This window comes from Phyllobates terribilis, unplaced genomic scaffold (assembly GCF_046119375.1).
Source record: "Phyllobates terribilis strain yellow unplaced genomic scaffold, ASM4611937v1 Scaffold_2__4_contigs__length_985480577, whole genome shotgun sequence".
Taxonomy (NCBI): domain Eukaryota; kingdom Metazoa; phylum Chordata; class Amphibia; order Anura; family Dendrobatidae; genus Phyllobates; species Phyllobates terribilis.
In genome coordinates, this window is record NW_027362762.1 from 741576616 (window position 1) to 741588779 (window position 12164).

A 12164-nucleotide genomic window follows, 5' to 3' on the forward strand; every position below is an offset into this window, starting at 1 on the left:
TCAGATTCCCTATATAACACAATCCCCGCTCCCTCATATTCCCTATATAACAGGATCCCCGCATCCTCATATTCCCTATATAACACGATCCCCACACCCTCAGATTCCCTATGTAACACGATCCCCACACCCTCAGATTCCCTATGTAACACAATCCCCGCACCCTCAGATTCCCTATGTAACACGATCCCCACACCCTCAGATTCCCTATATAACAGGATCCCCGCACCCTCATATTCCCTATATAACAGGATCCCCGCACCCTCATATTCCCTATATAACACGATCCTCGCACCCTCATATTCCCTATATAACACGATCCCCGCTCCCTCAGATTCCCTATGTAACAGGATCCCCGCTCCCTCGGAATATGAGGGTGCGAGGATCGTGTTATATAGGGAATATGAGGGTGTGGGGATCCTGTTATATAGGGAATATGAGGGTGCGGGGATCGTGTTATATAGGGAATATGAGGGTGCGGGGATCCTGTTATATAGGGAATCCGAGGGAGCGGGGATCCTGTTATATAGGGAATCTGAGGGTGCGGGGATCGTATTACATAGGGAATCTGAGGGAGCGGGGATCGTGTTATATAGGGAATATGAGGGTGCGAGGATCGTGTTATATAGGGAATATGAGGGTGTGGGGATCCTGTTATATAGGGAATATGAGGGTGCGGGGATCCTGTTATATAGGGAATATGAGGGAGCGGGGATCCTGTTATATAGGGAATCTGAGGGTGCGGGGATCCTGTTATATAGGGAATCTGAGGGTGCGGGGATCCTGTTATATAGGGAATATGAGGGTGTGGGGATCCTGTTATATAGGGAATATGAGGGTGTGGGGATCCTGTTATATAGGGAATATGAGGGAGCGGGGATCCTGTTATATAGGGAATCTGAGGGTGCGGGGATCGTGTTACATAGGGAATATGAGGGTGCGGGGATTGTGTTATATAGGGAATCTGAGGGTGCGAGGATCGTGTTATATAGGGAATATGAGGGTGTGGGGATCCTGTTATATAGAGAATATGAGGGTGTGGGGATCCTGTTATATAGGGAATATGAGGGAGCGGGGATCCTGTTATATAGGGAATCTGAGGGTGCGGGGATCCTGTTATATAGGGAATCTGAGGGTGTGGGGATCCTGTTATATAGGGAATATGAGGGTGTGGGGATCCTGTTATATAGGGAATATGAGGGAGCGGGGATCCTGTTATATAGGGAATCTGAGGGTGCGGGGATCGTGTTACATAGGGAATATGAGGGTGCGGGGATTGTGTTATATAGGGAATCTGAGGGAGCGGGGATCGTGTTATATAGGGAATATGAGGGTGCGAGGATCGTGTTATATAGGGAATATGAGGGTGTGGGGATCCTGTTATATAGGGAATATGAGGGAGCGGGGATCCTGTTATATAGGGAATCTGAGGGTGCGGGGATCGTGTTACATAGGGAATCTGAGGGTGCGGGGATCGTGTTATATAGGGAATATGAGGGTGCGAGGATCGTGTTATATAGGGAATATGAGGGTGCGGGGATCGTGTTATATAGGGAATCTGAGGGTGCGGGGATCCTGTTATATAGGGAATCTGAGGGTGCGGGGATCGTGTTACATAGGGAATCTGAGGGAGCGGGGATCGTGTTATATAGGGAATATGAGGGTGCGGGGATCCTGTTATATAGGGAATCTGAGGGTGCGGGGATCCTGTTATATAGGGAATATAAGGGCGCGGGGATCCTGTTATATAGGGAATATGAGGGTGCGGGGATTGTGTTATACAGGGAATATGAGGGTGCGGGGATTGTGTTATACAGGGAATCTGAGGGTGCGGGGATCCTGTTATATAGGGAATATGAGGGTGTGGGGATCCTGTTATATAGGGAATATGAGGGTGCGGGGATCCTGTTATATAGGGAATATGAGGGTGCGGGGATCCTGTTATATAGGGAATATGAGGGTGCGGGGATCCTGTTATATAGGGAATATGAGGGTGCGGGGATCCTGTTATATAGGGAATATGAGGGTGCGGGGATCCTGTTATATTGGGAATATGAGGGTGCGGGGATCCTGTTATATTGGGAATATGAGGGTGCGGGGATCGTGTTATATAGGGAATCTGAGGGTGCGGGGATCCTGTTATATAGGGAATATGAGGGTGCGGGGATCGTGTTATATAGGGAATATGAGGGTGCGGGGATTGTGTTTTATAGGGAATCTGAGGGTGCGGGGATCCTGTTATATAGGGAATATGAGGGTGCGGGGATCCTGTTATATAGGGAATATGAGGGTGCGGGGATCCTGTTATATAGGGAATCTGAGGGAGCGGGGATCCTGTTATATAGGGAATATGAGGGTGCGGGGATTGTGTTATATAGGGAATATGAGGGTGCGAGGATCGTGTTATATAGGGAATATGAGGGTGTGGGGATCCTGTTATATAGGGAATATGAGGGTGCGGGGATCCTGTTATATAGGGAATCTGAGGGTGCGGGGATCGTGTTACATAGGGAATCTGAGGGTGTGGGGATCGTGTTACATAGGGAATCTGAGGGTGCGGGGATTGTGTTACATAGGGAATCTGAGGGTGTGGGGATCGTGTTATATAGGGAATATGAGGGTGCGAGGATCGTGTTATATAGGGAATATGAGGGTGTGGGGATCCTGTTATATAGGGAATATGAGGGTGCGGGGATCCTGTTATATAGGGAATCTGAGGGTGCGGGGATCGTGTTACATAGGGAATCTGAGGGTGCGGGGATCGTGTTACATAGGGAATCTGAGGGTGCGGGGATCGTGTTATATAGGGAATATGAGGGTGCGAGGATCGTGTTATATAGGGAATATGAGGGTGTGCGGATCCTGTTATATAGGGAATATGAGGGTGCGGGGATCCTGTTATATAGGGAATCTGAGGGTGCGGGGATCGTGTTACATAGGGAATCTGAGGGTGCGGGGATCGTGTTACATAGGGAATCTGAGGGTGCGGGGATCGTGTTACATAGGGAATCTGAGGGTGCGGGGATCCTGTTATATAGGGAATATGAGGGAGCGGGGATCCTGTTATATAGGGAATATGAGGGTGCGGGGATCCCCGCACCCTCAGATTCCCTATGTAACAGGATCCCCGCTCCCTCGGATTCCCTATGTAACAGGATCCCCGCACCCTCAGATTCCCTATGTAACAGGATCCCCGCACCCTCAGATTCCCTATGTAACACGATCCCCGCACCCTCAGATTCCCTATGTAACAGGATCCCCGCACCCTCAGATTCCCTATGTAACACGATCCCCGCACCCTCAGATTCCCTATGTAACAAGATCCCCGCACCCTCAGATTCCCTATGTAACACGATCCCCGCACCCTCAGATTCCCTATGTAACACGATCCCCGCACCCTCAGATTCCCTATGTAACACGATCCCCGCACCCTCAGATTCCCTATGTAACACGATCCCCGCACCCTCAGATTCCCTATGTAACACGATCCCCGCACCCTCAGATTCCCTATGTAACACGATCCCCGCACCCTCAGATTCCCTATGTAACACGATCCCCGCACCCTCAGATTCCCTATATAACACAATCCTCGCACCCTCAGATTCCCTATATAACACGATCCCCGCTCCCTCATATTCCCTATATAACAGGATCCCCGCATCCTCATATTCCCTATATAACACGATCCCCACACCCTCAGATTCCCTATGTAACACAATCCCCGCACCCTCAGATTCCCTATGTAACACGATCCCCACACCCTCAGATTCCCTATGTAACACGATCCCCGCACCCTCAGATTCCCTATATAACAGGATCCCCGCTCCCTCATATTCCCTATATAACACGATCCCCACACCCTCATATTCCCTATATAACACGATCCTCGCACCCTCATATTCCCTATATAACACGATCCCCGCTCCCTCAGATTCCCTATATAACACAATCCCCGCACCCTCATATTCCCTATGTAACACGATCCCCGCACCCTCAGATTCCCTATATAACAGGATCCCCGCTCCCTCATATTCCCTATATAACAGGATCCCCACACCCTCATATTCCCTATATAACAGGATCCCCACACCCTCATATTCCCTATATAACAGGATCCCCGCACCCTCAGATTCCCTATATAACAGGATCCCCGCACCCTCATATTCCCTATATAACACGATCCCCGCACCCTCATATTCCCTATATAACAGGATCCCCACACCCTCATATTCCCTATATAACACGATCCTCGCACCCTCATATTCCCTATATAACACGATCCCCGCTCCCTCAGATTCCCTATGTAATACGATCCCCGCACCCTCAGATTCCCTATATAACAGGATCCCCGCTCCCTCGGATTCCCTATATAACAGGATCCCCGCACCCTCATATTCCCTATATAACACGATCCCCGCACCCTCATATTCCCTATATAACAGGATCCCCACACCCTCATATTCCCTATATAACACGATCCTCGCACCCTCATATTCCCTATATAACACGATCCCCGCACCCTCATATTCCCTATATAACAGGATCCCCGCTCCCTCATATTCCCTATATAACAGGATCCCCGCTCCCTCGGATTCCCTATGTAACAGGATCCCCGCTCCCTCGGATTCCCTATGTAACAGGATCCCCGCACCCTCAGATTCCCTATATAACACAATCCCCGCACCCTCATATTCCCTATGTAACACGATCCCCGCACCCTCAGATTCCCTATGTAACAGGATCCCCGCTCCCTCATATTCCCTATATAACAGGATCCCCGCTCCCTCGGATTCCCTATGTAACACGATCCCCGCACCCTCAGATTCCCTATGTAACAGGATCCCCGCACCCTCAGATTCCCTATGTAACACGATCCAGCACTCTCAGATCTCAGACCAGAGAGGGGCGCCACACAGTGCTGGAGCTAGAGCAGATGAATAATCTACTGGACAATGGGTACTTGACCCCCATTGAACGCATTCATGGATCTGGTCTAAACCATTTATTTATTCAGGCGGTCTAGTCTATAGTTATTACTTATGCAGGGGTCTGCATTTATTCTGGAAATTTGTGTTTGTTTCTTTAGGGGCCTTATCTGCATCTGTCTGCCTTTAGGGGTTCTGTATTTGCCATGTTGTCTGGTGTGATGTGTGTATTTATCTTGAGGTTAAAGGGGTACTCTGGGGAGATAAAAAAATGTTTGTACTGTTCCTGCACTCGACACTGAAAAGAAGAGATGGTCAGTACAGTTGTATGATCCTTGTAATTCCGTGTGACAGGATCCGCTCCTCACTGCCCCCCCCGTCTGGGTCATTACATCATACACCAAGTGCTGCTCCCCCCTGTAAGGAACAGCCAGCCTGAGGAGAGGGGTCATGGTCACATTTTAGTTTATATTTAAATACGACATGGTCTTATGATTTATGTTGTATTTAGTAGCATATTGTGTTTTTTTCATATATTTATATAACTGGAGCAAGTTCAGAGAAGAGCGACCAGAATGCTGACCGGTCTGCAAACCATGTCCTATGAGGAACGGTTACAGGATTTGGGAATGTTTGGCTTGCAAAAAAGAAGACTGAGAGGAGACTTAATAGCTGTCTACAAATATGTCAAGGGCTGTCACATTGTAGAAGGATCATCTTTATTCTCATTTGCACAAGGAAAGACTAGAAGCAATGGGATGAAACTAAATGGGAGGAGACACAGATTAGATATTAGAAAAAACTTTTTGACAGTTAGGGTGATTAATGAGTGGAACAGGCTGCCACGAGAGGTGGTGAGTTCCCCTTCAATGGACGTCTTCAAACAGAGGCTGGACAGACATCTGTATGAGATGATTTAGTGAATCCTGCTTTGAGCAGGGGGTTGGACCAGATGACCCAGGAGGTCCCTTCCAACTCTACCATTCTATGATTCTATAATTTCTATAGCGTTACTGATGAAGGTCTGATGACAAGAACGAAATGTTTATTCATTTGGATCGCACATACGAATAAAACAAGAATCTAATATCGTCATTTGAGTGCAGAGTTTTGTTTGTGTATTTTGGTGTGTGTCTCGGGGTCTTTTTGGGGGACTTTATTCTGGTGTTTGGTCTGGGTTCCTTATTAACTTCTGGGTCTGATAAGAGCAATATTCAGTTTTTCTGAATACAATAGACAGAGCGATGACCCCATTCCCAATATCCGGTAACATTTAGCTATAGGAGAACAGCTTTGACCAAACTGACAGTGCTGCACTTACATCATCAGTCTCTAGTAGGCCACTTTCTTCATATTCTAAAAAATAAAAAAAAAATAAATACATATAAGTAGATCCATGTACATATATTGGTCCATTCATACACACTTGTGAAGCACAATTTTGCTTTTGCCTTTATTTATTGCCAATAATCCCAATATTAAAGAAGCAAATACCATATTCCATAGAAACAAGAAACGTTACCATTCTGTCCTGCTACTTTATAACTAGGTAATTTCTTTCTAAAGGAACACGTAGGGCAATACACTACTATTATGGCAGGGCTTTGTATTTTTCAGCTGACATTGAGGTATGAGGGCTTGTTATTTTTGCAGCTGTAGTCTGATTGATGACATTCATTTTGCCATACAATGTTCTGAAAAAAAAAAAAAAAAATTCCAAGTGGGATTAAATGGTGAAAAAAAAATGCAATTGCACCATTGTTTTTTGGGTTTTGTTTTTAACTCTTGTTTATAGCATATTAAAAATAACCTAGAAAAATGACTGTCTAGGTCAGTGCGATTGCACCAATTCCAAGCGTAAAGATTTTTTTCAATTTAACCCCTTCACGACGTATAGGTACGTCATCAGTCATGTCTCGGTCTTTGATGCAGGCTCCGGCGCTGAGACCGCATCTTTCCCCGCACATGACACCGGATTTGATCAGCTGTCATGTTCCCCTAACAGCCGCGGGTGGATCCGGGATGTTAACAAGTTAAATCTCTGACAGCACCATTCAACACACACTGGCTGGAAGTGCGTCATAAGACCCACCCATCGGCGCCCCCGTCGTGTGATTGCGGGGCGCCGATGGGTTGTTATGACAGCCAGTGGTCTGCAGAAGACCCCTTTACCTGTCACTGTAAATCTCCTATGAACGCTGGTATTCACAGGAGATCATGATTTCTGCTAAACCTAGCAGGCTGAAGCCCTGCTACGTGTACCAAAGGCGATCAAAAGATCACAGCCTTAAGTCTCCGAATGAGACTTATTGAAGCATTTAAAAAATAAAAAAAAAAAAAGAACAAAAAAACCCCCACAGTTTCAAATCACCCCCCTTTTGCCCCTTTCAAAATAAAACAATTAAAAACAATAAAAAACACACATTTGGTATCGCTGCGTTCAGAAATGTCCAAACTATCAAACTATAAAGTTAATTAATCCGATCGGTAAACAGTGTAATGAGAAAAAAAAATCAAAACTACAGAATTACGTCTTTTTTTGTCGCCGCAACATCGCAATAAAATGCAATAACGGGCGATCAAAACATTGTATCTACCCCAAAATGTAAAAACGTCAGCTAGGTGCGCAAAGAGTAAGCCCTTACACAGACCCCCAAAAATGGTGACATAAGCAAATTTTTTTTTTCTTACAAATTTCTTTAACACTTAAATAAAAAACAAACAAACAAAAAAACCTATACATGTTTGACATCTGCGTACTCATACTGACCTGGGGAATTACATTTAAAAAAAATCATTGTGGAATTGCACTTTTTTTGCAATTTCACCGCACTTGGAATTTTCTTCCCAATTTTCATGTACACTAAATTTTTATTTTTTTTTCTCCTTAGAGGACTTGAACCTGCGATTGGCTGATGGCTTGTATTATATACTGCAGTACATATAGGTTTATATAGTGAAAATCATAGTCTCCTATTAAACTCAGGAATTCCAAGATAGCACCTCGAGACCCCTCCAAACATGTGGACCCCTGCCCAGGACGTTATTTCACATCCTACTGTGGGAAGGAGCTAATGAGGTGATGGTGCATTACATGGAGATCCTATCTTTCGGGTTTCTCCAGCTGACACTGCTATACACTTGATGGACAGTTGTACTGACCAGTATCCCAACACTCAGCAATTATTATGCATGGGGTCTCTCCTAATTAATAGGACACAAGCATGCTACATGTGGGATGGCTGCCTTTCCTTGGCCTCAGCGGGCAGCAGCATTTCTCCATTGCCAGATCAGGCGGCAGAGATGCTGCACAACCCCTTTAAAGACCCTTCCACTCAAAACATAATGGCAATATACTATTAAATCTGATGCCAGCGCAATTTTTTTTTTGTAAGTTTATGGTTTGAACCCAATTAACACAAGCACAAGCAGACATTATGGTAAATTAGCTTCTCAGAAATAGAATCACCGATTTACTATCAGAACCTGACAACTGATACAGAAATATTTGTATTTTTTCTCCCCATAAGTAAAGAAAACATTAATACTAACGTCTTTCAATTTACCAATAAATGGAGAATTTACATTTTGCGTTAAATATGATGTACAGAGGGTTGCCCCCCAGCATACATATCAGAAACGTATTAGACTGGCCGCAGCAATCACATACCCAGAAGAGCGAGTACAGACCCCAGCAGCACTGGAAGAGGGGCGGCGGAGGATCAGTATAGCGAGCAGGTGCATGCATTTAAAAAAAAAAATATTATTCATACTATATATAGATTTCAAGGTTTTGAAAAGTTTTACCTTCCATATCTGCAGCTTCCCCATCATCATCGTCGTCATCATCATCACAAGTTGCACGGCTGGCTGCTTTTCCAGAGTCCTTGTACAAGCAAAAATACAAGAAATAAGGTAAGATTTATAACTGGAATATGGAGCATAATAGGCAATGTAAGACAAAAGTATAATCCTGTCAGCTGGAGGGGCTCTCTGCTCGTATCAATTCCCTATTTGGTAAAATGGCCCATTAAAAATACACTGACTACTAAGTTTCCGAGCTGGTACTCCCAGTACTCAGATATAACTTGTGGTATCACATGTTAAAGGGATATCCCCGCTCATCCATTCATGGCATATCCACAGGATGTGCAGATATGTATCCCACCAATGGGATCTGGATCAATGGCGAGAATGGGGACTTGAATTCAGTGGAGAGGTGGCTGGGAATCCCATCTACTTGTACAGAAATTCTGACCACCTCTCTCCAGATAGATGCAAGTCTCATTCATGGAACTTGTGACTACTATGCATTTAGAGACTATTCAGTGGCTATGCCATAACTGTACAAGATGGGAAAGATGGGAATACCCTTTTAAATTTCCATGCAGCACCATCACAGGGGGAAGTAAGCATTACATAGTGTCCCTCCTAATGGATGGGAGGACCTGTCCTCCAGTGGGACATACACGATTTGTAAGCCATCTCTGCTAGGAGGATTCTAAGTAGAGGACCCCCCGCGCTATTCTCGTACAGGCGGATTCTCCCCGTCTGCTGACAAGCCTCTGTTTGTATACTCGTATAGGCAGAGGCAAGCCGCCAGGGACCCGCCTGTACGACTAGTCACTAGCACGCCTTGGTCTCTGGCAGCTATTAAAAGCATGTCTTTCTCTGAAACGCTGCAGCGTTTCAAAGGACATGCAGTGGCTGACACATGCTGCCCAAACCATGGACAGCACGTATCAGCTGACAGATTCCCTTTAACCCCTTCACCCCCAGGCAATTTTCCATTTTTTTTTCCTCCCCTTCTTCAAAGAGCCATAACTTTTTTATTCTTCCAGCACATGAGGGCTTGTTGTGGGACAAGTTGTACTTTTGAATGAAAAAATTCCAAGTGTGGTGAAATTGCAAAAAAAAAAAGTGCAATTTCACAGTGTTTTTAATTTACTATGTCCACTATATGGTAAAATTGACCTGGCAATATGTTTCCCCAGGTCAGTATGAGTATGCAGATACCAAGCATATTACGTTTTTTTATTTTTTTTTATTTACCCATACTAGATAACACATGCCAATATAAGAGAAAACAAAAATTTCATATCACATAATTAGGGTAAATAGATAAAAATAGAATAAACAGGTTTTAGTAGCACTTTTCAGGGTTCCTCAACCATCTCAACTAGTGGCACAAGCAGTGGTTAGGATCTTTTATTTAATAGACAGACAGGACTTTAATAGCTTAATAACTTTTTGCTAGATCAGATTTTCAGAAGTCCTTGAAAATGCAGAATTACTCATTTATAACATCCATCTCACTGCTCAGCATGTGTTATTATTCTGTAAATTGCCTGCAGTGCAACATCCAAATCTGTTAATCTTACCTGCGTCTCAAGGGTAATTTCTTTCACGGCCTCAGTAACAGTGTTCACACCTAACATACACAGGCTTTAATTAGAATACAAATGTGATCTAAAGTGGTATGGTGTCAGGATTATTTACAGAAACCGTCAATCACAAAACTAACTTTCTCAGTCGCTTAATTGGAGGAACGCAGGAACCATAAGACTTTAAGAATATATTTTAGAAAAATAAAAGCCGACATGCCTCCCCCACCAGACTACACCTTGGCAGCAGACACTCAGTTATCCAGTTTAGCTAAGGCCTCTTTCACATGTCAGTGTCTCCAGTAGGTATGGTGACAGTTTTCACACGTACTGAAGACACATACACACAGACCCAAATGAATGGGTCTGCACATATCAGTGTTTCCTCGGACCGTGTGTCCGTGGGCAAAACACGCTGACATGACCATTTTTTACACGCTGCACAAGTCCAAATCAGCGGTATAGTTAGCGCTGTTCCTAGGCACCGGGTGCTGAGGGAATCTCTCATCATTGTCCCCTGCTTGCGCTGCGATCAGCGTGAGCAAGGGACAATGTTGAGAGTAGTATTCTGCCCCCGCTGCCCTGACCGACATTTATTCATCAGCATGCGCGGTGGCTTGAGGCGACTGCACCTGAACTGTGCTGAGCTCACTTAGTGACAGGACACCACTCACTGAGCTCAGCGCAGTTCAGGGGCCTGCTCTCTGTATCAAGTCATTCTCCTCTGCGAGTGGGGTCACCTCAAGCCACCGAGCACGCTGATGCAGAAATGTCGGTCAGATAGACTGTGGCGTGGGACACTGGATTATTTAAATTTAGGACAGGTGAGGGATATTGTTCTTTTTTTATTTTTGGTTTGTTTACAGGGGACAATGGTTTCAGGGAATTAGGTGTTAAAAGGGGATTATAATGTGTTTTTATTTTCTTATTTTTACACTTGTTGGAGACACCGGGGGCAGAATACAACTGTCAACATTATCCCTTGCTCACGCTGATCGAAGCGCAAGCAGGGGACAATGATGAGAAATTCCTTCAGCACCCTGCGCTTGGGAACAGCGCTAACTGAATCGCTGATTGCCAGGCGCCGATACGTATGATCCTAATGCTGCACACAGACACGGATATCTCCGGTACTGTTTTTTCCAGTAAAGTAAATATCAGGACATGTGAAAGAGGCCTTCGTGTCATTAGGAGGCAACAAGGGGCTAAGTAGCAGACCTGTCTTAGCCTTGATTAGGCAGGTTAGGAATAAACTATTTTGTCTTTGCTATTCAAAAGACATGGGCTGTAACCCAACTTTTTCATAGGATGGGTAATAGACAGTAAATGAGGCCCCACGGAGTGATGGAGAACACAGCCTCTACCCTCTCTTGTTGGTATAGCAGGGCGCAGTTGGCGATAGGATGGTTGGTCCTTTTACCTTTGACTCCTACCTAGCATAGAGCGGCGAGTTTGCATGGAACAGAAGATAGGCATCGGGAAGTCCAGGCTCTATCTACCCGACTAGCTTTCTTCAAAACAGTTAAGTAGGTCCCTTGCTGCAGTCGGGCATTGCACTGGATTCCCTGTGTTCGTTTTTTGGCAGAGTCGCAGTCCTATCCCAACACCCAGGGTATCCTCCCTGACTGCTTGCCTGCCGGCATTTCACTGCAGCTCCTATCCCTCCACTTCGCTCTTCTGATACGCCTCCTTCCCTGGTACCGGTCATCCGGCTTTTGAAAAGGGAGGGTGCTTTCTCTGGCGGTCCTTGATGTTCCGCCATTTTCCAGGGGATATAGAGCTTTTCCATGTTGGCTTATTGCCTTTTTTTCCCGTTGCTTCATATGAGTTCTGCTAGTCAGAAGATTTATGCAGT

At 45.2% G+C, this 12164-nt stretch overlaps 1 protein-coding gene across 1 annotated transcript in view; it reads right to left on the bottom strand.

Moving 5' to 3' along the window:
* Positions 1-12164, bottom strand: part of ATG3 (autophagy related 3) — a 40654-nt gene that overhangs the window by 12598 nt on the left and 15892 nt on the right. Inside the window, exons 8-10 of the mRNA XM_073667235.1 lie at positions 10307-10356; positions 8733-8811; positions 6247-6281 (exon numbers count right to left, since the gene is read on the bottom strand). Coding sequence (XP_073523336.1) covers positions 6247-6281; positions 8733-8811; positions 10307-10356 — 164 coding nt within the window. The remainder of the gene's footprint in view (positions 1-6246; positions 6282-8732; positions 8812-10306; positions 10357-12164) is intronic.